General features: G+C 54.0%; 2 protein-coding genes across 2 annotated transcripts; both read left to right on the top strand.

Annotated features, from left to right (window-relative positions):
* Positions 1-220: 220 nt before the first annotated feature.
* Positions 221-6,369, top strand: SRSF3 (serine and arginine rich splicing factor 3). The gene is made up of 6 exons (XM_064635971.1): positions 221-355; positions 1,130-1,337; positions 2,232-2,366; positions 4,588-4,626; positions 5,197-5,283; positions 5,557-6,369. The coding sequence occupies exons 2-6, from the start codon at positions 1,132-1,134 to the stop codon at positions 5,582-5,584; spliced, it is 495 nt and encodes a 164-aa protein (XP_064492041.1). The 5' UTR covers positions 221-355; positions 1,130-1,131; the 3' UTR covers positions 5,585-6,369.
* An 11,800-nt stretch (positions 6,370-18,169) lies between these two features.
* CDKN1A (cyclin dependent kinase inhibitor 1A) lies at positions 18,170-23,154 on the top strand. The gene is made up of 3 exons (XM_064636173.1): positions 18,170-18,224; positions 20,644-21,057; positions 21,801-23,154. The coding sequence occupies exons 2-3, from the start codon at positions 20,652-20,654 to the stop codon at positions 21,848-21,850; spliced, it is 456 nt and encodes a 151-aa protein (XP_064492243.1). The 5' UTR covers positions 18,170-18,224; positions 20,644-20,651; the 3' UTR covers positions 21,851-23,154.
* Positions 23,155-24,459: the final 1,305 nt, after the last annotated feature.

The following is a 24,459-nucleotide window of genomic DNA, read 5'->3' as shown; positions in this document are numbered from 1 at the left end:
CTTTATTTTTCATTTCGGCCATTAAAAACCAACATTTTCGAGGGTGTTGCCGCTCTCTGATCCCAGGGCCCGGGCGGGGCCCGCAGAGCCGCCTCAGCGCTCCCGCCATTGGCGCGGAGGCACCGCCCACCCGCGCCCGCCGAGTGACGCCACCTGTCAATCAGCTCAACGGCGCTCTCTGATTCGCTGTCGCCTCGCGTCACGTGGGAGAGGGATGGCCGTATATAAGGCGGGCGGGGTAAGCGCCAGCCGCCATTTTGTCCAGTGAGGAAAAGCGGAGCTGGGGTTTCGCTGAGGGATCGAGTCGGCTGAGTTTAGCGCGGGCTCCCTTCGCGCGCCCTCCCTCTGAGCATCGGTGAGGACCTTCACCCCAGAGGGCTTGTGGGGGGAGGCGGCGGCACCCGTGGTCTCGGGCCCCGGCGGGGCGGATGGAGGCGGCATCGGCGGCAAACAAAGAGCGGCCGCCATTTTGTGAGGCCGGGCCGCGGGCGGCGGCCGCCGCAACGCTGAGGGGAGGCGGCGGGGAGGCCGCGGGTTGCCTGGACGAGCCCGTGCTCAGCCTGCTCTCGGTGGTGTGCGAGGCAGAGCGGGAGGTGCCGCGGGGGCGGAGTGGCGCCGTCCCGCCCGCCCGCGGCAGCGCTGGTCCCTCACGACGCACCGACGAGCCGCTCCGTAGGGATTCCCCGGGCGCTGCCGGCGGGGCTCGGCTGGGGATGGCACTGCTACCCCCGGATGTGCAGATCCCCCTGATCCCGATCCTAATCCCGATCCGGGAACAATGGAGCCTCCCCCGCGCTGCGCCCCCTGCGGGCCCCCCCGCGCTAAGCAGGGAAAGGGCGTAGGGACACCCCCCCACCCCTCCCCTTTAAAGCCGTAAACATTAAAAGTAGCCGAAATTCCTCCAAACAGTGAATTTTAATCACACTGCGACATAACAACTCGGATTTTTTTGTTCGATATTAACCCCCCCCCTGCCCGCCCCTTGCACACAGATTAATATTTCCATCGCATCAGGTCGTATCTCCGCTGAAGTTTCAGGCGGAAGGAGCCAACAGAACGACTTTCTTGGAAGTGAACAAGTGCACGCTCTGTGTTTAAATAGGCGTGAACTTCTTTTTTCTTGTCCTAGCAATGCATCGCGACTCTTGTCCGCTGGACTGCAAGGTTTATGTGGGTAACCTTGGAAACAATGGCAACAAAACGGAATTAGAGCGAGCCTTTGGCTACTATGGACCACTGCGCAGTGTGTGGGTGGCGAGAAATCCTCCCGGTTTTGCCTTTGTGGAATTCGAAGATCCACGAGATGCAGCTGATGCAGTAAGAGAACTAGATGGAAGGTAAGATGTGTTACTTGTATGTTTGGCTCGGCTTGTGAAAAAGAAATTTTGGGTAGTTTTGCTGTGTAAATTGGAAAGTTTCAACTGCAGGGCCAAAGACTTGATGTGGTTGTTATTTGTGTGATCCAAGGGTTTTCTTAATAGTGCAGAAGTAGAATCCCGGAATGGTTTGAGCTGGAAGGGACCTTTAAAGCTCATGCAGTCCCACCCCCTTCCATGGGCAGGGACACCTTCCACTAGCCCAGGTTGCTCCAAGCCCCGTCCAGCCTGGCCTTGGACACTTCCAGGGATGGGGCAGCCACAGCTTCTCTGGGCAACCTGTGCCAGGGCCTCCCCACCCTCACAGGAAAAGATTTCTTCCCAATATCCAGTCAAAATCATCCTGATGCTATTCAGGAAGAAGGGCAGGTTAATTTTGCACTTCCGAATTGGACTCTCAAGTTAGAAATGATTTGGGTGTCTGTGTATGTGCTAAACTGAAGATAGCGTAACTATAAAGAGGTAAAACTGATTAGAGAAACTCGCCTTGGTTTCTTCCCTGCCTCCTTTACTGGCACAGTAGCTTTCAGAAGCAACCAAACCTTTTCTCTGCCCTAGAATCCCAGGCTGGTCTGGGGAGGAAGGAACCTTAGAACACATCTCATTCCACCCCTTGCCATGGGCAGGGACACCTTCCACTAGGCCAGGTTGCTCAGAGCTCCGTTCAGCCTGGCCTTGAACCCTTCCAGGGGTGGTGCAGCCACTGTCACGCAGAAGTTGTTCTGAACACTTTACTTTTGCCTGTAGACAGAATGTTTTTACCTTATCTGCTCCTTTTTCTTCTCTGCACTTGGCAGCTTTTATTCCACGCTGACTTCTCCCTGGAAGCACTAACGTGTCCGTGTCTCTTCCCAGAACGCTGTGTGGGTGCCGAGTCAGAGTGGAGCTCTCCAATGGGGAGAAGCGGAGTCGGAACCGCGGCCCCCCTCCCTCGTGGGGCCGGCGTCCCCGGGACGACTATCGCAGGAGGAGTCCTCCCCCTCGGCGCAGGTACCTGGGGGCACAGCACACCTAGAGCTCTTGGCACTGTTACCACTGTAGCATCCTAGAAGCAGGCTTGTTAAAGGCATGTTGATGGATAACATTCATCTATCTGATCATGATTTGGAGATGACAAATGCTGAAAAAAAAAAAAAAAAACCAAAAAAATCCCCAAATCAACCCCTCCACAAAATCGAGGTGAACTTTAAGTTGTGTTGAATGTTGGCTTTTGTCCTTAGGTGACTGTGCAGTTGGTAGTCAGTGCCCTCTGTCCTGGGCTTATCCTCATTCCTCCTAAAATCTGCTCGTCTTCTAGTCACACTTTCCCTTTCTTCCCCATACTTCAACTTAGGCTGTTCCATTCCTTTATTCCATAATGGCAGAACATGACATACAGCAGTTTAGCATTTCCATACCGATGGGTTTCTCCGCTTTGTTTGCAGAATTTAAATACTTCCCAAGCAGGCAGCTGTTTAATAATGGATCGAGTAACAGTTGCTTTAAACATCTGGAATCTTTACACTTTAGTGTTAGAATTAAAGCATCGTGTGATAATCCTGTCAGTCGAGGTTTGCAAACACACCTCTAATATATAGCAGGACTTTTGGGAACTGGCACGTTCTTGGACCCAGACTAGTTAGTCTGGCTGTTCAGATGTGCAGCGTGGTTTTTACAGGACTGAATTTACCTGTGGCAGGTGAGTGAAGTCCTCCCGAGTCAGGGTTTTCAAGCTTACCCTTTTGCTGTTGAAAAGAAAAAAAAAAAAAAAATAACACATTAGGAGTATTGTTAGCTAATAGATGGTTGTACTGATGGCTTGTTTTTCATTTTTTTTATGCTTTTTGGTCCATCTATTAATAAAAATGAACCCGTTACAGAGTCACCATCATGTCTCTTCTCACCACCCTCTGAGTCTGCATTAGCCAGCCAACTAGCCCTTTCAGCGTCATGTGACCAGCGCGCCCCATGCAGCTTGGCTGGTGTCGTTTCACATGACCCAGGCATGGCCAGTCGTCAGGTTGCACCGCCCTTTGGTTCCCGAGCATGCTGTTTTCTCTCAGCCTTCTCTCCAACCTTAACCAAATCGGCAGCAGCCACCTCGACCGCCCACACATTCCCGGCCAATCAGCTCAGCTGTTTATTTACCAAATGTCTTCACAACAACTACAGCAGCAGCCTTCGGCTAACAAAAAAGCAGGAAAAATCCACAACACCCCCTTCGCCAACCAACTAAATACAACGCAACATCTGGCAAAACCTTTTCAGCAAATTCTTCTTGGCAGTCAGTCCGGCAGCCTCACCTCACCATTTCTAGCTTGTTGAAACCAAAGACTTGTAAGTTTTTCCTGCTTATACAGTTTACTGCTGGTTAAAATAAGGAGTAAGCGGCTTATAAGTAATTACTTTTCTCAATCAAAGGCTGGCTGTGCATAATTGAGTGGTAACGTACATATGTTGCTTGAGAAAACTTTTAAGGGTGATATGGAAGCTCTTACACTGTGAATAACGTAAAAACCAGGATATTTGCATGTGAGATGCCAAACTAAATTTTTAATAAAGCTCTAACAAATGTAGCTTTTCCTTGCCAGAAAAATCCTATCACCTTTAAATGGTTTTACTAACAGTTTTCAAAACTTAAAAACAATTACTTTTTGGGATGAACTGGGCCGAGCTAAGGTTATATTTTTAATTTTTTAATTTTTTTATAAGAAAATAGTCTAAACACACTCGATGGCATTAAAAATGACAATCACAAATATGCAGTTCTAATGTAGCACTTAATGGCATTATCAAATTGACACTGAGCGCATTTTCACTTTTTTTTCCCACTTGATATCTCTTATGCCTTGTTACGGACCTTTTTGGCTTGCATGGGTTCCAAAACATTTGCTCTGTGCTTTTTTTTTTTTTTTTTTTTTTTGGAACCACTTGTGGGACTTTGGTGTGGTGTTCTGGGCAGTGTATTTAGTTGAAATGGAAAGTGTTGCATTGGACAACTCTGCTCTGACGCATTCTTAGTTAAAGTGAATTCGTGGTTGGAAACGTGCTGTTCACACTGAGCTTGGTTTTACTGCCTAATCTTTCCATGCCTTTTACTGGATGATGGATGCCAGTTATTCTTGGCACGTTCCCTGGGCCCAACAGTGAGTTTGACAAGTTGGGAAATGCCTCACCCCGTTAATGCTCAAAGAATGGATAAAGTGCCTCACGTCTGGTTTTCTGGTTTTAGATCTCCACGAAGGAGAAGCTTCTCCCGGAGCCGCAGCAGGTACGAATCCCCTCCTTACCCCACGGGCTGCTCTGGCCTGGAGGTGTGAAAAGGAACAGCCCAGAACAGCCCCATGTGCTGGGCACATTCAGACCATAGTTTGGTAAAAAGGAAATAGGTTTGCTTCTGCCATGTCGTTTGCCTGGAATTACTCAGCTGTTTGAGATTCCAGAGTTAGCAGTGGAAGGATATTAAGAATAGAAGTATTTTCCATTCTGCAGCTGCCCTGTGGTTTTCTGCCAGTTTTTCCACAGAGTTTGTGTTAATGTGCTGCTCTTTGCCAGAAGTGTAGAATCATAGAACCATTTGGGTGGGAAAAGACCTTCAGGATTGAATCAGGTTGGATTCTGCAAAAAAACCTGCTGCAGAGGACTAGGTGCCTGTGCACAGCACAGCATAAGCTGTTGGCTCAAGCTGATCCTTCTTCCCTGAAGGGAAGGTTAATGGCATCTGCAACAGGTTTCCTCTGGTTGAATAGTTCAAAAACTTCACTCCTGAAGGGAAGCTTCAGGAGCCTTGTTGGCCTAATTGAGCTTTGCTCTGATCATGTGGTGGTGTGATCTGTACCAGGTCCCTCTCCAGAGACAGAAGAAGAGAGAGATCACTCTCACGGGAGAGGAACCACAAGCCTTCTCGCTCCTTTTCCAGGTCTCGCAGGTAAGAAGAGTCTTCCAGTACTTGTGTTCTGAGTAAACATGTAAAAATGACTTTCTGTGCCTTGGTAATACTGATAAAGGTGGTGGTGGAGAAATACCTCCAGTATCTTACAGGGTTCTTCACCTTGAAGAATTAAATACTCAGTTTTATTAAATGAACAGTATCTTTTAAATGCTTTAATATCTGCTGATCGGGACTGGGGGGTTTAAAGGAAAATCTGCTGCTCTTGGCACCTTGGATTTAAGCAAACCTAACCTGTCTGTTGTCCTTCAGTCGCTCCAGGTCAAATGAGAGGAAATAGGACTGTGGGAAGGAGCTGTGTACAGGAAGTCACCAGGTCCGAGGCCAGGAGTATGTACAGAACATTGTTTTGTTTTGAAACTTCATAAAGCTTGGTGCATTTTTAAAATGTTTTAGCTGTTGAACTTGCTTTGTTCCTTGTATCTTGTAACAGGTGGCAAATGTAAAGATGTGAATCTGTATATGGTTCTGAGCAGATCCTATGATTTGTATTATTAATGGTTTTCCAATGTACCATCAGACATGGTTTGTGTGTGTGTGGAATGGTAAATGGTCTGTGTCTGTAGCTGGGGGGGGGTTTGCTGGGGCTCAGCTCTCAAGGAAGTGTGCTGGGATGGTGTGTTCCTTGTGGAATTGTGGCCTGGAGCAGAGCAGGATGTGGGTGCTCCATAGCCCAGTTGCAGGGAAGAGTCAGAGCAGCGAGCCAGTGGCACGGGGAGGGAAGGGCTGGGCTGCAGCTTCATCCAGCTCCAGTTCTGACTGCATTACTTGGAACTGAGCTGCTTTATATTCCATGAATTACAAATTTTTAGCTGTAGGATCAGTTAATTTTGTACTTGGTGTGAGTAGAGTCCTTAATTAGCCGATTGTTGATTGACCATCTATTCCAGAACCTCTGAATAGACCAAATCCACAAGCAGAACTGACACCTGGAGTGGATGTGTTAAGTGTCTAATGGTACATTGTAAACTTTAGGAGTTAAACATTTCTTTACTGTAAAAGACTTTTCATGTCACTTGTAAAATGTCTTTTGTGAGATCCTTGGGATTAAAGTTTTGGTTACAACTCGTTGTTCGGTATTTAACTCGTACCTGACTGACAGTCACCACACCTGGCTATATATAGCTCACCTGAACTGTCCAACAGGGCTGTGCCTGCAGTCTCTGCTCACCTCTGCTCCTCAGGGAATTCCACGGGAATCCAATCCCTTCAGCCAGGGTGGATTCAGGAGCTGATGGCACTTCTTGCCCAACAGGGATCCCCATAATGCTTCCTTGGAAAACCAGCTAGAGATGCAAGGGTTCACTGCTTTGCATCTTGGGTGTGGGTTGGGCACAGCATTGAAGGTGTTCTTCCTTCCTCAGTTTGGGAATTACTGGTCTGGAAACCAGAGCTTTGCATGAAGATTCACTCCCTGTAAAACTGTGGCACGACTGGAGAGCAAGTGGATGTCCCACACTGCCCTGTTCCCTTGGTCCTGTATCCAGGAGAAGATGTGCTCCATTGGTTCAGTTGTGTGGTTTAGATATTAAATCCCTCACACTGAACAGTCTAATGATGGAATTTCTTTCACTGGTGCTGTCCAGGCAAGGACAAGGTGATGGTGAAGCTGTAAAGGAAGGACCTGCTGGTGCTGCCCCCTTGGCTGCTGAGTTCAGTGTCTGGATTGATTGATTTTTTAATTACTCAGTACTGTTTGTGGTTGGGCTTGATCTTAAAGGTCTTTTCTAACCTAAACGAGTGATTCTCCTGAGCAGTGAATGCTGTGTGCTGCGGTGTGTCACTGAAATGCAGGTGAGCTGGGAAGGCAGAGGCAGGTTCCCTGGCTCTTCCCTGACCCTCTTTTCCCTGAGGAGGACCCTGTTTCACCGCGGAGGGTGAGGGAGCAGCGGGTGGAGCCGGCCCGGGCCGTGCACTGCTGCAGGCCCCCGGCAGAGGTCAGGGCGGGCCCGGCCCGGGCGGCTCCTCCGCGCCGGGGCTGGGCCGCGTTTGCTCCCCAAGTGCCACATCCCGACCGTGCTGGCGCTGCCCAGGGGCGTGCACAGCTCTGTTCCCTTTCCCTGCGTGCTTCTGGCACTGTCTGAGGTGTGGAAGGGTCACAGCTTGTGGTGTCTCAGGGCTGTTCCTCCTGTGGTTACATGGGGGGACAAGGAGCCTTCGGTTGTTTCAGCTGCTGCAGGGACAGAAATCTGAAGTGCCAGCGGGGAAGCAGGTTGTGGTTTTCAGACCCAACAGAGTCTGCGGAACTGGAAGTATTTCAGCTTCGGGTTTCTGACTATTTTACTCCTCAACTGAATAAGGAAGTTGCCTCTTTGATCAGAACTGTGCTGGTTTTATATAATGGGGGGCATTGAAGGGAAACAAAGTAAGTAGCTTCTGGAGAAAGATGGGAAATATATAAATATGTAAAAATGCTGACTGATCAGCCCTTCCCCCAGGGTGTAATTAGCAAGAGTTATTTTTTATGCAGCAATACATTCATGGATTTCAGGCTTCCCATTCCTTTCTGTGAGGGAGTGACCGGCCTGGCAGTGTGATTTACAGGTAGAGCCTTGTGGCTTGTGTTTAATACTCTGAAATTAAATGTACAAGGAAGTGTTGGTGTTGTAAGACCAGGGACAGCCCTTGGCTCTCCCCAGAGATTCTGAAACCAGGAAAAGCCACCAAGCAGTGTGTCCTGGCCAGGAGAGGACAGAGGGACACTATCCAAGGCTCCTTGGCAGCACCCCATCCTCAGCCACAGCCCTGCTCCAAAGACCCCAGGGGTGATGGGTCACTCACTGCTGCCTGACACCTTCCAAGTTGTCCCAGTGTCCTATTTCATGGTGTTGACAGTGATCTCAGCTGTGTTTCTAATTAGAGGAGAGGTTTAGCTGCCCCAGCTTCAGGCAGGAGCATCCTGGGGTTAATCTTGAGTTCTCTCAGGCTCCTCAGCAGTGCCTGAGTGCATCCCAGAGGTTCTTTTCTCACACTGTCCCCGGGGAGATCATTGTGTGCAAATGGGTTTGGGAAGAAAAGGATCTTGTTTTTTTCTTTTTATGTCCATGCTGCTCCTTATTTATGACAGAAGATCATGTTAAGAATGTGCCTTGCACTTAGAAAAGGGAGAGGTTAAGGATGTTCCCGGTTTTGTTGCGATTTGTTCCACTGACCTTTGGGCGGGGTCGTGTTTGGGTGAGGAGTTGTGGCCCTCCCCAATAATGACAGTGCTTTTGGTTAAAAAAACTGTGTTTCAGCTACTCTGGAGAGCTGCTGCAGTTCAATGTGCAGGATGACATGTCCACATCCACGTGGTAGTTGTGTCAGGAAACTGTAGAAAAGCAATGCTGACAGACAGGTGTTAGAAAAACAAAGTGAAGTATTTGCAACATTAGTTTTTGTCTGTTCCACTCAAATTCACCAGGTTTTGGGCTACAAGTGACCCTCTTCAGAAAGCTGAAGGAAGCCAGTGTAATCATATTCAGTGCTAATGTCAAAATTGAGCCTTGGGAAGAGTTGCAGCCAAAGCCCAGTTTAGGGGGAGAGCCTGGTAATTTCTGCTTTCTCCTCTATTAAACTGATTTGCCTCCTTGCTAAAAGAGCAGAAAAGAACTTCAGAAGTCCAGAGCCGAATGTAGTAGCTTTATTTTTTTTCTTGGACAAGCAGGTGTGCTGTGTTATCCCTCCCTCTTCCTCCAAACCCCACCTGGTTGTGGAGCTCTGCTCTTCTTGTCCTTCAGCCATACCAGGAACTAAAATACCTTACTGATCGAAGATCCTTGTGTTTCATCCTTCCTCTGCCTTTGCATTTGCTTTTGTTTGAAGTCAGAGGAGATCAGAGAGAACTACACAGTGCCTGTAGGTGTTGTGCACCAGCCCTGGAGCAGGTTACAGGTTCTTATCTCTGAACTTCTTCGTGGGGACCTGCCAGCAGAACCCACCTCTGGACGTGACCAGTGCCTGAGCAGTTCTGCAGCCTTTTTCTGCTGTTATCACCTCTTTTCAGCTTCTAGTTTTACTTTCATCTGCCATTATCTCATCACCTTGAGATGCCCCCAATGTCTCCTGACATAAAGATCCTCAGAGTGTCTGAACATTTGACAAACTTTCCAGTTTCTGCCGGATTTAATCCCTGTCCTGTACCCACATTCAAATCCTACACCAGAAATACCACCCAAAACCTGAGCTGCAGTCCCCACCATGAATCCCCCTGCTCTGGTGCTGTTGTAGTGCAGAGTCTCTTGGCTGGAAAAGGAAAAACACTGAAAAAACCGGGGCATCAACCCCTTTTGCAAACAGAAGGCCGAAGGGCAGGAGTGCAATTCCAGTCGCTCCGGTTCGACCTTAGCTCCCACACATGAGGTGCTGGCACGGGGCTGTAAAGGGGCAGGTCTGCATTTCCCTGATGCTGGAATGCAGCTGGCTCCCATTTCACACCTCAACCTGCCAAGGAGAGGCAAAATAAAGCCAATTTTCGCTTTGGCAACATTCACAGTCAGCCGGGGAAGCGGCTGCCGGAGCTGAAGCCGCATCCCCTCTGCGTGAGGAGTGTTCTGGCTTCCTAGAAACAGTCACTGTCTGGGGTGGCTCTTTCATTTCTGCAGCTTCACTGGGGCAGGGCCACAAGTTCTCTCTGTTAGTGCCCTTCAAACAAACACTGTTGGGGACTAAAATAAACACGAGGTCCAGACTAATATAAAGTAGACGATGCAAGAGGAACGCTATGTTCGTTCCCAAGTGATTCATCCGGCTATTATTTAATAATTTAGTGTCTGACATAACTTGGGAGTTGAACAAATCTTCACATCGATTTGGGTGGTGTTTGTGCTTGGTCCTCTAAGTAAGATTTTCTGTGGGAGTGATCCCAGCCAGGAAAGGGAAGTGTGTGTCCTTCCCAGATAGATTCTGTCACTGATTACAATGGTATTACTCCCTGACTACCAGAGGATTCATCCTGCTACAGTCAGATTGTTGTCCCTAGGCATTTGCTGGACAACAGAGACACTGACAGGCTGTGATGGGCTGATGGCACCACCCCCAAAACAACGAGGACGTGGTGTGACAGGCCCTGGGCAGCCCCAGCCCTCCCTGCTATCAGGGTGGGGCAGTGGTAGCAGGGTGGGGCACTGTGTCACCCTGGGTGTCACTTGGGAAAATCAGCCCTGCCAGCTGTGAGACAGGCATTATCTCCCCGTGGGCAGAGGCTGCTCAGAACATGAATATTCAACAATATTCATCAGGAAGACCCAGCACCATCCAGCCTTCCCCACTGACTGACAGCTCAACGTCAGTGTTTGCAGTCACTGTTTCATAAAATCCCAGACTGGTTTGCATTGGAAGAGACCTTAAAGCTCATCTCATTCTGCAGCCCTTCCACTAGCCCAGGTTGCTCAGAGCTTCATCCAGTCTGGCCTTGGACACTTCCAGGGTGGCAGCCACAGCTTCCCTGGGCAACCTGTGCCAGGGCCTCACCCCCCTTTCAGGGAACATTCCTCCCAATATCACACCTAACACTGCCCTCTGGCAGTAGGAAGCCATTCCCCCTTGTCCTTTCCCTCCAGTTCTGGATGAAGAATCCCCCTCCCCTTTCCCTGTAGCCCTTCAGGCCCTGGAAGGTGCTGTGAGGGCTCCATGTATTTCTGACTAACACCAGTGGTTTTGCTCTGCCTGCACTGGGGCCGCGCCTTCCTGGTGCTGGATTGATCAGCTTTTCATGCACTTGTACTATAAACTTTGTGGGAGGAGGCTGCCCCAGCTGGGGAGATAGGCTGGCTCCAGGTGTGTCCACTGCAGCTCCTGCCAAGTTGTCCCTCAGCTGCCTGGCTGCCACGTGCCGCTCGGAAACTCGTGGAGGAAAGTTCACCAGAACTGGACTCAGGAGTTCCCCTGCGCAGGGGACATTTGCCAGGGACCCGTGGGGTGTTTTTTTGACCTGTAGACATGTTTTTAGGGTTTCAAGTTTCTTAGAATCACGGAGTCATTTAGGTTGGAAAAGCCCTCTAAGTTCAAGTCCAGCCGTTCCCCCATTGCCGTGTTCACCACTAACCCCTGTCCCCAAGTGCCATGTCCACGCTTTTCTAACACTTCCAAGGGTGGTGACTCCACCACTGCACTGGACAGCCTGTTCCAGAGCCTGACCACCCTTTTGGGGAAGAAATTTTCCTGATGTCCAACCTGAATTTCCGTGGCACAGCTTGAGGCCATTTCCTCTTGTCCTGTCCCTTGTTCCCTGGGAGCAGAGCCCAACCCCCACCCAGCTCCACCCTCCTGTCAGGGAGTTGCAGAGAGTGAGAAGGAGCCTCCTTTTCTCCAGGCTGAGCCCCCCCAGTTCCCTCAGCTGCTCCTGGTGCTCCAGACCCTTCCCCAGCTCCATTCCCTTCTCTGGACACGCTCCAGCACCTCGATGGCTTTCCTGTCATGAGGAGTCCAGAACTGAACCCAGGATTTGAGGTGCCTTAGCAGTGCCCAGCACAAAGGGACAGTCCCCAGTTTCACAACCTCCCTCTCCCTCTTTGTCTCCCTCCTGCTCCCTTTGTGGATTTACAGTTGATCATCTCTAAACTTTTCAGTGTTCTGCAAAGCCCAGGTTTGTTACGGAGGTGGGAAGGGCTCTGGTGCAGCACCACTGCTGGTGGGTGAAGTACAGGACATTTTAAACCTGTTTCCATCCTCTGTGGCCCTGCTCAGAGCAGCTCCAAGTGCCAGTGAATTTCCTTTCCAAAGGCGAGGCCCAGAAACCAGCGAGGGTGGCTGAAACTGAAAGAAAAAGGTTTTATTTTGGCACCTGGAATTCCCCGACCTTGGTCCCTGTTTGGTGGACCTGGGCAGAGCTCCATCAGTGTGTGGAGCACGTTCATCCCCACAGTCCAGCTCAGGGCCAGGCGGGGGCTCGGTGTGGGGTGAGAGCTGCTGCTTCATCCCCACTCCCGGAAATCCTGCTCTGCACAGAGAAGGGAAAGTGCAATCGACCCTTACCCTGGTGTCAAGGTGGTGGCTCTCATATCACCACCGACGGGTTTATTGCCATGTCAGCTGTCCCCTCCCATTCCCTCTGCTCCACACCAGACTGTGCACCAGCACAAGTCACTGTGCAAGACAGGGGTCTGTCCATCTGTCTGTCTGTCCATGGACCGAGTGCTGCCCTCCTACATGGCATGATCAGGCATGATCAGGGCTGATCTGCCCCTGGCTCTTCCCCTTCCCTCCCTCTCCCCACGCCCAGCCCTTCCCCTCGCCCCCGAGCACAGGGGAGAATGAATCACGACCCTGTGCCCACCCTCACCTGGAGTGGTGGCATTCCCAAAATGCATGACATGGACAGGGAGATCCCAGGGGATGGTGACACACGGTGAGCCAGCGGGATGGGCGAGCGGGCCAGCAGGCACCTCCCAGAGCACAGGTTTGTGTGGGACAGACCATTTTGGTATCACCAAAATATTTATTTTGGAGTGGGAGTGGAGGGACTTGCCTTGCACCCTCCTGTCTGAGTGCTCTGAGCAGAGGGTGCTCCACCAAATCAGGGCTGTTTTAGAGGTGACATCGTGAGCAGGTGTTCAGTCAGCAGCTCCTGCTGTCACCCCCTTCTCACACAGAGCTGTGAGGGGCCAGATCGAGCTCCCGATGGATTTCAAACCATCCCATGGCTTGGGGACCAACAAATCCCTCGTCAGCAGCACTGTGCCACATGTGGGAAGAAGCTTCCATGGGCCTGGCTGCACCAAGAGCTGCCAAGGGCTGGGGACTCCAGGAGCCACATGGATGGGAGCAATCCCACCCCATGCTCCCCTTCCTTATTCCCACCCAGGGGGTGAATCCTGCTGTGGAAGATCCCGGTGTTCCTGGAGCAGTCCCTGTCCTCCCTGTCCTCTCGCTGCGATGCCTGCGGGGGATTGCTGGCTGCAAAACAACCCCCTGTGTGGACGTTTTGGATGGACCTTCTTCCCTGCAGGAAGCTGTGCAGGAGGCTGGAGCCGCTCGGTTCCCAGCGGGGTGTCTGTGCCCCCTCCGTGGTGCCAGGGGTCTGCCCCGTCCTGCGCCGGGGCCGTGGGCAATGAGGTGAAGCAGCAAGTGAATAAAGGGGCAGATGGGCGCGGGGTTCGGAGCCAGGTACTCCAGCCATGCTCCGAACAATGAGGCCTTTGCTGCCAGCAAAAAAACCCCACAAAGCTTCCAAGCTGCTCATGGAAAGTCAGTGAAGCAATTACGTTAATGACTCTGAATGGGGCTAAAAACAATCTTGGATGAAAACGAGTGAGGGGCCGAATGAAGCGACCGATTCATAGCCCAGCTCTGCATCCAGGAATATTTCCAGTAAGCAAAGGCCTTGTTTTAGGCACTGTCTCATCCCCTATTTGTGCCTGGTGGGACTGTATTTCCACTCTGCTGGGTCTGGTGTCTCATCAAAATGCCTTCATAAATGGGGCAAACAAGGGCTGGATATGGCAGGGAAACAGTCAATTAACACGATCCGAGTTCTTTTAGGGGCAGAGTTAATCAAGCATTCAGCGTTTTGTCATTCTTGTCTTTCTTTCCTGGGAAAATCCTATTAGTATAAAATCACTTAATTGGGCACTTCAAAGAGCTGATGGGAAAACAGGCTTCGCTGGGATATAAACGCCCTCCAGCCGAACACTGGGTTCATTTAGATTTCTGCTGGAGCGTGAGGCTTTCATTAAGAGCCTTCACGTTTCCCACTTAAAAGAAAAAAGCTTGTTAGTAGAGATAATAAAAAAAAAAAAAACGCACGCACAAAAAAAATTCTTGGTGATTTGAATGTTGCTGAAGAGGGTTTTTATGGCCGGAATACCCAGGACTTTGTCCCAGCAGAGCCTCCTACGCCTCCGGAGAGCCCCTGTCGATCTGCTGTCCCAACTCAGTGATTTCACACCTGCCCGGGGTGTTCTGGCGAGCAAAAGCTGTCTGAGGAGGAAAAAAAGTCACCCCAGTGCCCCACAGAGGGGGGGGACACAGCCCTGGTTAGACCTTTGGGGTGTAGGAAGGTGTGTTTTGTAGGACTGAGCCCCAACCCCGTGGGCTCGTCCCTCTCTCTGTGCTGGGATGGAGATGCTGTGTTAGTTCTCCCCATTCTCAGGTTGTTTCCCTGGGCAGAAATTCAGGTTTTCGCAGAGTTTATGTTTATCCCACCTTGAAAAAGAAGTGTGTGCCCTGATCTCTGCCAACTCCATCCCAAAAGACCTGAGGGATGCTCATCTGCCCGGCTCTTTGCTGTTTTTCCCTCTATGCTGGTTGATGTAACAGGAATATTATATTCCCCCCTCCCAAAAAACCCTACTTCACGTACACCTTTGACCACTAAATCTCAAAACCATCTAAAATCCCTACATGTAGGTATTGGTGTGCATTTAAAACACTCGTTATGAGCAGGGGTTGGACCTCAGCATGTGATTCCCACCAAATGTGGCTCCACAAAGCCGCATTTCCCCGGTTTCCATCCCATCCAAGCCTGGAGCACTCAAAGCCCGACTCTTTCCCTCAATTCAAACCACTCCCTGCTCCATGCTGGAGCTCCCATCCACATCCCCTTGGCTTTTGGGGGTGCTGCTGCCCATGTCAGAGCGGGACACGGGGCAGGGGATGAGGCTGGCAGTCAGCAGTGATGTGCCCCAGCACGTTCCCTGATGGATCTCCGGCTGTGCCGGGCTGAGGACGGGCTGAGTCACCCTCTCCTGCTGTGAGTAATGCGTTTGCATCCGTGGCTTCAGAGACTTCCACTCCCTTCAGTGTCTGCAGAACCCACCTGGGGAGATCCCCTGGGGATGAAACCAAAGGCTCCATGGCCAAGGCAGTGGCAGCCACTCAGTATTTGGGTGCCCCTGATGCTGGGAAGGAGGTTTCTTTGAAATGTGCAGGCATTTAATATGTTCCTCTTGCTTCCAGGCATTAGGATGAGCTGTTCAAGGAAATATAAAGACTGATTCTCCCACAATCACACCCCTCCAGGGTGGGGGTTTGGGACCCCTCGGGGAGGGGCACAGGGGAGGTGACAGATCCCACAGAGTGGCTATAAATGGTGAGGAGGAAATAACCCATCAGCCCTCGGCACTGATCCTGGTCTCCAGCTCCCTGTCCGCCTTCCCCCTCCTCATTCTTGTTGTGGGACTGAACATGAGTCACCTTTGGGATTTTCTTAAAGTTCCTGTACCACCTTCTTTCTTAATCACACTTCCCCCTCTCCCCCTTTTTCTCTGGTGATGCCACTGCAGATGTGCCCATGGACTCCCTGACCCAGACCCTGACGCCATCCCTCTCCCCACTTCCCATTTCCAATAACCCACTTGGCTGAGGTCTCCTCTGACTCTGCTGTGCAGCCAGAGCTCCCCAGTTCCCAGAGCAAGGGAAGCGAGAGTGGAGCTGGCGACAGCCAGAAACCTGCTCCCCCCATCCCAGGGCACAGGGAGCAGATCCCCACCCCACCAAAAATCACTGAGAGAATTATGGAGTCACTTTCCTAGGGGAAAATCTGTGTCTGATTGACTTTCTGGCTGGTTTAGCCCTGGGATGGATCCCTGGTGGAACTGGGATGTTCTCAGCAGCCAGGCTGGTCGGTTATCTCACTGACACTTCACTTTTTGAATCCTTCACTGTTGCATCAGCAGCTACAGAGCTGCTCCAGGTTGCACAAGCTCCTTCCTCTGCCACTTTAAAAAGCTGCTGGTTGGATGTTCCCATTCCCTTCTGATTCCCTTCTGTGTACTTGGGAGGCTTTTATGGGAAAAACAAAAGAGGTGGTTTAAGCAGGGAGCATCCTCTGGTAAATGCTGCTTCATCCCAGAGCCCCAGCTGGAGGCTGTGCTGCCCCAGTGCTGAATCAGGATCCATGGCATCCCTCACATCCAGAGGGATCAAACCCACACCTGCAGCTGGAGCAGAGCTGGAGCTTGGCAAGGAAATGATCTGCTACCACACAGCACCACGTCCACCCTCTGCAGTGCAGCTCTGAAGGCTGCTCACTGCATCCAGCGGCAGAAATCATTCCTAGGTGGAAAAACCAGCGACAGCTTCCCTGTCCCAGCTTGCCCTCTTCTCTCCCTGCATGTTACAAATGGAAAGACAGGACGAGTTTGGGAGTGTTTGGGTCCAGACTGCAGCTTTCCAGGATGGATTTTCTGCAGTGTGTGGTATTAATTTAAGACACTTTACATTCTCCTTTCACCTTTCCTGCTCATCCCACTGTGCCTGTCAGGAGGCAGCCAAGGTGCTGAGCAGCCACCACCCACCCAAATCCCAGCAACTTGGCCTGGCCCAGCACCACGGAGTGGGGACTAGTGATGTCAAAACCCTCTTGCACCGTGGCAGCCTCCAGCCAAACATGCCCAAACATATTCTCCAGCTGCTCCAGCCAGTGGGAAGCTGCTGGTCCAGCCGGGACAAGCACAAGTGGTTTCCATACTGAGGGTCCTGTTCAGCACCCCAGCACCCACCAGCTCCAGGGGCCTTCGAGGAGGTCTGGCATTCCCAAGGGATCACTTTAACACGGTCTTTGTCACTTGGAAGTGTGCTGTCACCTTCTTGTGCCCACGCCAGCAGGTTGTGTTTGTCCCCATGTGCCCAGGCCGTGATGCCTCAGTGTCTGGGCAGCGTGTGCTGGGCTGGGAGGGGGCTGCAGGACATGGCCCCCCATGCACTGGGTGGGCTAAATCCAAGGGCATAATTTATCCTGCCACAGGGCATGGATGGACCAAAAACCAGGCACAGGGGCAGGTGCCCTCTGGCCCCAGCAGAAGCTGCCCTGGCTTCACACCTTTCCTGCCTGTGGACTTGGATGCACTTTCCACCTAAGCCACAGATCCCCCCAAATACTGGCCACCGGTTCCTGCAGGACATGCATGGACTTGTTCCTCCTCCTCATCCCTGCCCCGGAGCCTGCAGGACTCAGACAGCAGATCCTTCCCCAAACACTTTCCTCCGGCCGCAGCGGGTGCTGGGGGTCCGGCACTTGGAGCAGAGCCAGACCCAGGGGAGAAAATCCATCTGGAGGGGCCAGGGGTGGCCCAGGATGGGTTGGGCAGCACTTGGGGACCAGGGCAGCATCATCCTGGCACGGCTCTGAGGTGGGCACCCCGAGGGGCTGAGCTGTCCCTTCCTTAATCCACTATCCCCCTTCCCACAGTGACCCGGTGGGCGGGACAGCCTGGGTGGGGTGGGACCCCCCCCTCGAGCCAACTAAACCCCTGCATCTCCCAGCTGGGATGGGGCACCCCTGTATCCATTGCTGAGGGGTCCCTGTATCCTCTATCCTGTATTCCCTATCCCCCTGTGTCCCTGATGGGGGGGTCTCTCTGTCCCGACTCCCCTCTAGGAAGGGGGTCGCTGTATCTCGTAACAGGGGCGTCCCTGTATCCCCTGATGGGGGGATCCTTGCAACCCCCTAGGAACGGGGTCCCTACATCCCCTGATGGGGGGGGGGGTCCCTCCATCCCTTACTGGGGGTTGGCCCTGAGCTCGCCCAACGTTCCTGTGTTTCCTAACGAAGGGGGGATCCCAGATTTCCTTGATGGGGGGGGATGCCAGCAACCCCCTAGGAAGGAGGTCCCTGTATGTGCTAACTGGGGGGTTCCTGTGGCCCCTAATGCCGGGTCCCTGCACCCCCTAAGGAAGGGGGTCGTTGGACCTCCTAACGCGGGGGTCCCTGTAGCCCCTAATACCAGGTCCCCGCACCCCCTAGAAGGGGGGGGTCCCCTCTCCCTGTGCCCGGGGTCCCATCCCGTCCCGCTGGGGACCGGGGACCGGGACGGCGGCGGCGGTGGGGGGATCACATACGGGGTACGTGGGTTATGGGGACACGCGAGCGGTCCCCGGGGCGGGGCGGGGCCGGGAGGGAAATCCCTGGCGACGCGGGAGCGGCGGGCTGGCCCCGCCCCGGCTCCCGCTATAAAGGCGGCGAGAGGCGGCGGCACCGGGAGGCGCGGCGGGACCTGACGGTGAGTGAGGCGATGCTGGTCCCGGTGGCTTCCAGTCGTTCCCTCCCCCTCCCTCCCTAGTCCTGGAGGCTCCGGCCCTTCGCTGGCCGGGGAGGGAGGAGCCGGTTCCACCGGGGAAGCGCCGGTTCGCCCGGGGAGCTGCCGGTGCCCGGAGCGGGGGCGGCTCCGCCCGGGGCCGCGGGGCGGGAGCGGGGCCGCGCCCGGGGCCGGGGGTGTCGGTGCGGACCCCCGGGAGCCCCCGGAGCCCCCCGGGCGGGCGCGGGGCCGCCGGGGCCGGGCCGCGCTCGCCCCCCGGTGGCGGCGGAGCGGGGCGCGGTGCGGGGCGCGGTCCCGCCGCCGAGCATCCTCCGTGACCGCCGGCCCGCGGGGTCCGGCCACCCGCGTGTCAGCCCCCCCGTGACGCCCCCGTGCCAGCCCCACCTCGGCCCCATCGGTGTCGTGAGCCGGCCGTTCTCTGCGCGGGCTCAGCGGCTTCATCCCCCGGTCCCCGGGTGCGGGTGCTCCCAGCCCCTCCTGCCCCCCCCCCCCCCAGCCTTCCCCGAACTGGGGTGACTGGTCCTGGCTGTCGCAGGTGCCTGTGGACCCCAGTGGGGTGTGTGTGTGTCCCCGGGGGTGCCCAGCCCGGCCGGGTGAGGCTCTAACGCAGCCGAGCACCTGCCACTTCCTTGCCCAAATCTTGGGGCTCCGCAGCCGGGTACGGGGAGCCTCGAAAGCTCTCGCTGGGCAGAGGTCGCTGGAAGCGGCGCCAGCCCCGAGGGAGGGGACGCTGACCCGGCCCCGGCCCGTCCTTCCCTCATTGGTGGCTTTGGCAAATCCGCAGCCGTGAGTCAGGGCGCAGGTTTTATCTCCGGGCTCCGGGGTGGCACCTGGGCCGTGTCGTTGGCCCGAGGATCGGGACATCGGCGCGTGACGCGGGCGGCGAGGGCTGGGGGGGTCAGGGTGTGGGAACACGTCCCCCCCTCCGCCCACTACCTGCCAGGGCTTGCCTGGACATGCTGGGACTTGCCTCGCAGTGAGGTCATCCTGTTTGTGTGCTCAGACTGCCAGGAGATAGGGAAGCTGGATTTCTATTTTTACTCTGGGATGCTGAGTCTTGGGCACAGGGTTGGGGTGGCCCCTGGGACAGAGTGTGGCCCCCCCAGCCCCCGGGCTGGAGGCTCTTCAGCTGCCCAGTGGCACAACGTGCCTGGAAATGGAATCATGGAATCATTTAGGTTGGAAAAGATCTCCAAGATCGAGTCCAGCCTTTGACTGAAGACCACCTTGTGAACTAAACTAGAGCATTAATGCCATGTCCAGTCATTCCTTGAACACTTTTAGGAATCTGGGAAAGAAATGTGGCACAGGTGATCCAGAGGGGCTGCAGGTGCTGAGTTTGGGCAGAAATCCTCCCTGCAGGAGACTGAGAACCCCATCCTTGTGCAAGTTTGGGGGTGTGAGTGAAAGTCTGGGTGGGGGTGTCTTTCATGTTCTGGATTTGGGGGTCCTAGACTGGCTGGGCAGTCAGAGCTGTCTTGCAGGGATTTTATTTCCGTGAATCTTTTTTTCTTAAACAATTTTAATGAGTGTGGCTGTCCCAGCAGGGGCAACCCTTAGCTTGGAAAGCTGTCAAATCCCAGAGCATTGCTCGTCTTATCAGTTGGACTTGATGATCTGGGAGGTCTTTTTTCCACCTCGACAATTCTGGTTCTATATTGAGGTTCCTCATAAGCGTGGGTGGTGTGAGGGATCCATTATCCCCACACATGTGTCAGGGGAAGGACTGCTCGGAAGGAAAGGCTTTGCCAATTACTGTGAAGGTCAAGGCTTTTGGCACCGATTTGAAAAAAAACAAACAAGGTCTTGTCTCTGGTTACTCAACAGCTCCCTGCAGATAAGGAGGGTGGTTAGCACAGTGGTCAAGCCTGTGGCATGTTCTTGCAGTTGCTTAAAGGTTTCCTTACCACTGGGTCTGGGTTCTTGTGATGAAGAAACTGGCCAGGAAAACATCCTGTTGCTTCACTTGCCCGTGTGCCAGCTTGCCTTGTGGCTGTGTGGAAGTGGGAATGCAGTGGGGTTGTGGATGGAGCCTGTGGCAGCATCCAGGTGCTGGATGCTCTGCCCTGACAGGGCTTTCCCTGCTGGAGGAAGGATGGGGAATGTCGACATCTGCACCTTCCCCATCCTTCTGCATCTCCCTGGGCTATGTGTGACCTCAGCCGTGCTCAAGCCTCTGCCTAAGGTGCCACTAAAATCCCAAAAGTCAAAGTCTGGATGAAGCTGGTGGGTGTCAGTCCCCTCTGGGCTGGCTCACTGCAGAGCCCAGCCCAGCTTGTCCCACCTTGGCTACCGTGTGCTATGCTCTGGTAGCCAACACGCTTCCCTGGAGTTTGCTCCTGGCTTTCCCAATACCTGGTAACTCTCTCTGGTTTCCCCCCAGCTGCCACCATGCCCCTGTCCCACAGCAGGGCTGGGCAGACACCCTGCAGCAGCAAAGTGTGCAGGAACCTCTTTGGCCCCGTGGACCACGACCAGCTCCAGAATGACTTTGAGGACAAGCTGAGGCAGCAACTGGAAGAAGCTCAGCAGCGCTGGAACTTCGACTTTGAGTCGGAGACTCCCTTGGAAGGACCCTTCAAGTGGGAGAGGATCTTCCTGGCTGAGCAGCCACCCCAGGGGGCCCACAGCCTGGTCAGGGCTGTCATCAGCAGTGACAGCAGGAGCTCCTTGGTCCGCAAGGTCCCCTCCAGGGACTGTGTTGGCAGGATTCACCCCGAGGAGTCTCAGCAGAGCTCGGAGGTTTACAAGGCTGGTTCCCCACAGGGCTTGAAACGTGGGCAGACCACCATCAAAGGTGAGTGCTGGGGGCTTGGTGTCACTCTGTGGGTGCTCGGTGGCATTGGTGTCATGGTAGGGACAGACAGAGGGGACTGGGGTGCCAGAGCCCTGCCTGGCTCCAGGGCATGGGGAGGAGACCACCTTCCATGGGTCTCCCTTGGGTGAGCAGAGCCCACCTTCCAAGGGGAAAAAGGCCACCAACTGGGTGCCTTTTGGTTGCTGGGGGTTAGGCAGAGGAATTCCATTGGGCTTGTGGGTTTTGTAGGTGAAGATGCCCCAAAATGGTTCATCACTTTCAGTTCCTATGGCCAGACCCAGTCACAGAACATTAAGGGGTTGGAATGGACCTTAAAGATCATCTAGTTCCAAACCCCCCTCTCATGGGCAGGGACACCTTCCACTAGCCCAGGTCGCTCCAAGCCCTGTCCAACCTGGCCTTGGACACTTCCAGGGATGGGGCAGCCACAGCTTCTCTGGGCAACCTGTGCCAGGGCCTCCCCACCCTCACTGTAAAAAATTTCTTCCTAAGAAATTTCTGCCCTCTCAGGTCAGGGCCTGGGGTGGAAACACAGGTGAGACCAAACAGAAGAGGTGGTGGAGACATGCAGGCTCTTCTCCCCAGGAGCTTTGGGTGGGGGAGCTCTAGGATGGAACCCTTGGCTGATTTTGGGGTGCCTCGCTGGGGACACCTTCCTCGTCCTGCCCCACTGCTCCCAGCAGGCTGGAGGCACTTCCCAACCCTTTCCTTCTGCCCTCCAGACTTCTACAGTGCCAAGAGGAGGATCGTCCCTGCCAAGCCCAAGCCGTGACACGTTGGTGGCTCCTCTGCCATGGGGGACAGCTGCTGATGCTGCCGAGCACGGGGGGTCTGTGGCTTCCCCCCACCCTGTGCTGTGTAAGCTGTTCTGCATGAAGCAATGTAGAGTCTGTAGTTCCCTATTTATGAGTAGCTCTGGGGTCCTGAGGGACCTTCACTGTGTGCAATGTAGAGGAGGAGCCTCTGGTGAGGGCTGGAGCCCCACACTGGGGGTGGAGGAGGACTGAGATGGGCCTGGTGGGACTGAGGCACTGCCCTGCCTGTGCAGAAGTGCCCTCTGCCCTGTGGTGGTGGGGCCAAGCATCCCTGCACTGTCCTGCTGTCCCCTGCCTGAGGGCTGGCCGTGGGGGACACTTGTGTCCCAACCACCTGATGGCACCAGATATCTTTAAGATGAAGCCACTGATGTGGGTTGAGGAGCCCTGAGACAGCCTGGCCCTGAGGACACCCCGGCTGCTGGCACTGAGAGTGCCCTCTGTCCCAGCAGGATGGACCCAGCAGTGCCAAGCACTTGTCCATGAGTGACCTGGAGGCTCCTTCCTACGGCTGCTTGGGAGAGGAAGCTGCTCCCTGGGCAGCCCTTCCTTGGGGTGACCCACTGGTGCTGGCACTGGCAGGAGGTGACAAACCCACTGGAGGCCCCCAGTTGGAACAGCAGTTGGGGGCCCAACACTGCCTGGGAGGCTTTGGGATCCCCTGTGCTGTACTGGCCCAAAATCCCACTTTCTTACCTTGTTGTTGGCTTGGGTGGTACTGTTTGCCCTCACATTCCTGCCTCCTCCAACACTGACACCAGGCTGGGGAGCCCCTATTCTGGCTCTGTTGGGCTCCTCTGGGGATGATGCTGAAATAGGAATTGTAGCTTGTTTTTCTGGACTTTTTCTCCTTTGGGGCTGAGGGGAGAGGACCCTCACCTGGCTCTGCAGAGCAAGGACTTTGGTCACCTCTGGGATGGCCTGGAGCAAAGGCTGCTCAGTCCCAGCACTGAAGGATGAGTCCCTGCTCCTGAGGGACTCTACACTGTCGGGTCTCAGCACTTTCATGGGGTTCATCTCCTCCTCTGCTGGATTTGGACTCTGGAAACTGGTGCAAGATGGTCCCAGGAAGGAAAGGGATGGGGTTGACCTCTCACCTTGCACCACGATGCACTTTGCTGCTGGTGAAGCTGCCAAGCTCCCAGCACTAAATGTTTATTTATATTAAAAATAATACTATTAAGTGTACGTGGGGAAATGGGAGATACAAGTTTGTCTACAAATGTTAACTTTCAATAAACACTTGCCTTGTGTAAGGGAATTGGTGTCTCTGGGTTAATGGGAATATTTGGGAGCAGGGCCTGGCTGTGGGGAGGAAGGTGCTCTGGGTCCCTGCCTGGTTCTGGAGTCTGGGGGTCCCTCTGGGGGTGCAGCCCTGAGCTGAGAGCTGCTGTTGTGAGGGCTGAGAGGGATAAGCACAGGGCTTATGGCACGTTTTTTAACCCCATTGCCTTAGGACAGGGGTCTGGTGCTGCCACCATGAACCCAGCAGAAGGCACTGTGTGGGATCTCACTGCAGGCCCCTGTGTGAAGGTGATTCCTCTTATGCACATTGTTCCCCCTTTCCCACTGTGCCCCCACTCCTCCTAACCCTCAGTGCACTGTCCTGGGGGACAAGTGGCCATTAGCCATGGGCAGCCTGGTCCCATCCCTTCCTCCTGTGGTGCTGGGTGGGTAAAGTGGGTGGCCACGAGGGCGACCCACACTGTGGGATGGGGACACACGTGGTGTCACTGCTGAAGGAAACGTGTGGCAGCAAGTCCCAGGTGGGACTGAGATCCCCTGAGAGTCAGGGGAACCTCCAGCACCAGCTGCTTCCTCCGAGGACTGAGCAAGACCTGGATGCAGACTCAGGTTCTGGTTAATGTGACAAGTGACCTGCTTTGCAGAGGGCCCAGATGAAATTAAAGTTTTGATGGTAACAACCTCGTGTCATTGCTCAGCACCTGCCTGTCCCCAGGGTGTGGGGTGATACCCATGCAAGCCCATGTCCCTGGCTGTGCCTGTGGGGCACAATCACACAGCCTTTGAGCTGCTGCTGAGTCAAACACTACAGATTTAGCCCCTGTAATCTTTCCCCTTACGTCAGCCCTTCCAGCCCCCGTGGCTGCTGCCAACTGCTCCCCTCTGCTGTCACCTCCCCTTTGCCAGGAGAGCTGGCGAGGAGGAAATGAGAAATAAACCAGTGAAAAGCCCCTTGTCCCTGTTTGCAGGGACAGCCAGGGTCTGGCCCTGCCGTGCCAGAGGGAGCTGGGCACTGAGGCTTGAGCTTTGAGTCCCTGGGACACTCCAGGACTGTGTGTCCCCAGCTCTGGGTCACAAAATGGGCTTCTAGCAGCCGAGGAACAGATAGAATTCTCCCTCTTTCAGCCCAGGTTGTGTTTTGCTGCTCTCATCCCAGCCTGGCCTCAGCACAGAGCAGGGATGTTGGAGTTCAAACTCCCACAGGAGGAGGGTCAGGTGCTTCCCCTCCTTTCCCTACCGTATTGAATCCCCTTTCTCTGAGACCTGCCCAGCATCTCATCAGGGTTGGATTGTACCCTCTCTCCTGGATCTTACCCTCCCG

This window comes from Pseudopipra pipra, chromosome 25, assembly GCF_036250125.1.
Source record: "Pseudopipra pipra isolate bDixPip1 chromosome 25, bDixPip1.hap1, whole genome shotgun sequence".
NCBI classification, from domain to species: Eukaryota; Metazoa; Chordata; class Aves; order Passeriformes; family Pipridae; genus Pseudopipra; species Pseudopipra pipra.
The sequence above is the reverse complement of the archived record's forward strand: the minus strand, read 5'-3'. Positions and strand labels throughout refer to the sequence as shown.

Bases quoted from the DNA above. Each gene is read 5' to 3' on its own strand.
- SRSF3 (XM_064635971.1), top strand. From the start codon at position 1,132: ATGCATCGCGACTCTTGTCCGCTGGACTGCAAGGTTTATGTGGGTAAC. The intron at 1,338-2,231 runs GTAAGATGTGTT...GTCTCTTCCCAG, and splicing joins GTAAGAGAACTAGATGGAAG to AACGCTGTGTGGGTGCCGAG. The intron at 5,284-5,556 runs GTAAGAAGAGTC...GTTGTCCTTCAG, and splicing joins TCCTTTTCCAGGTCTCGCAG to TCGCTCCAGGTCAAATGAGA.
- CDKN1A (XM_064636173.1), top strand. From the start codon at position 20,652: ATGCCCCTGTCCCACAGCAGGGCTGGGCAGACACCCTGCAGCAGCAAA. The intron at 21,058-21,800 runs GTGAGTGCTGGG...TCTGCCCTCCAG, and splicing joins TGGGCAGACCACCATCAAAG to ACTTCTACAGTGCCAAGAGG.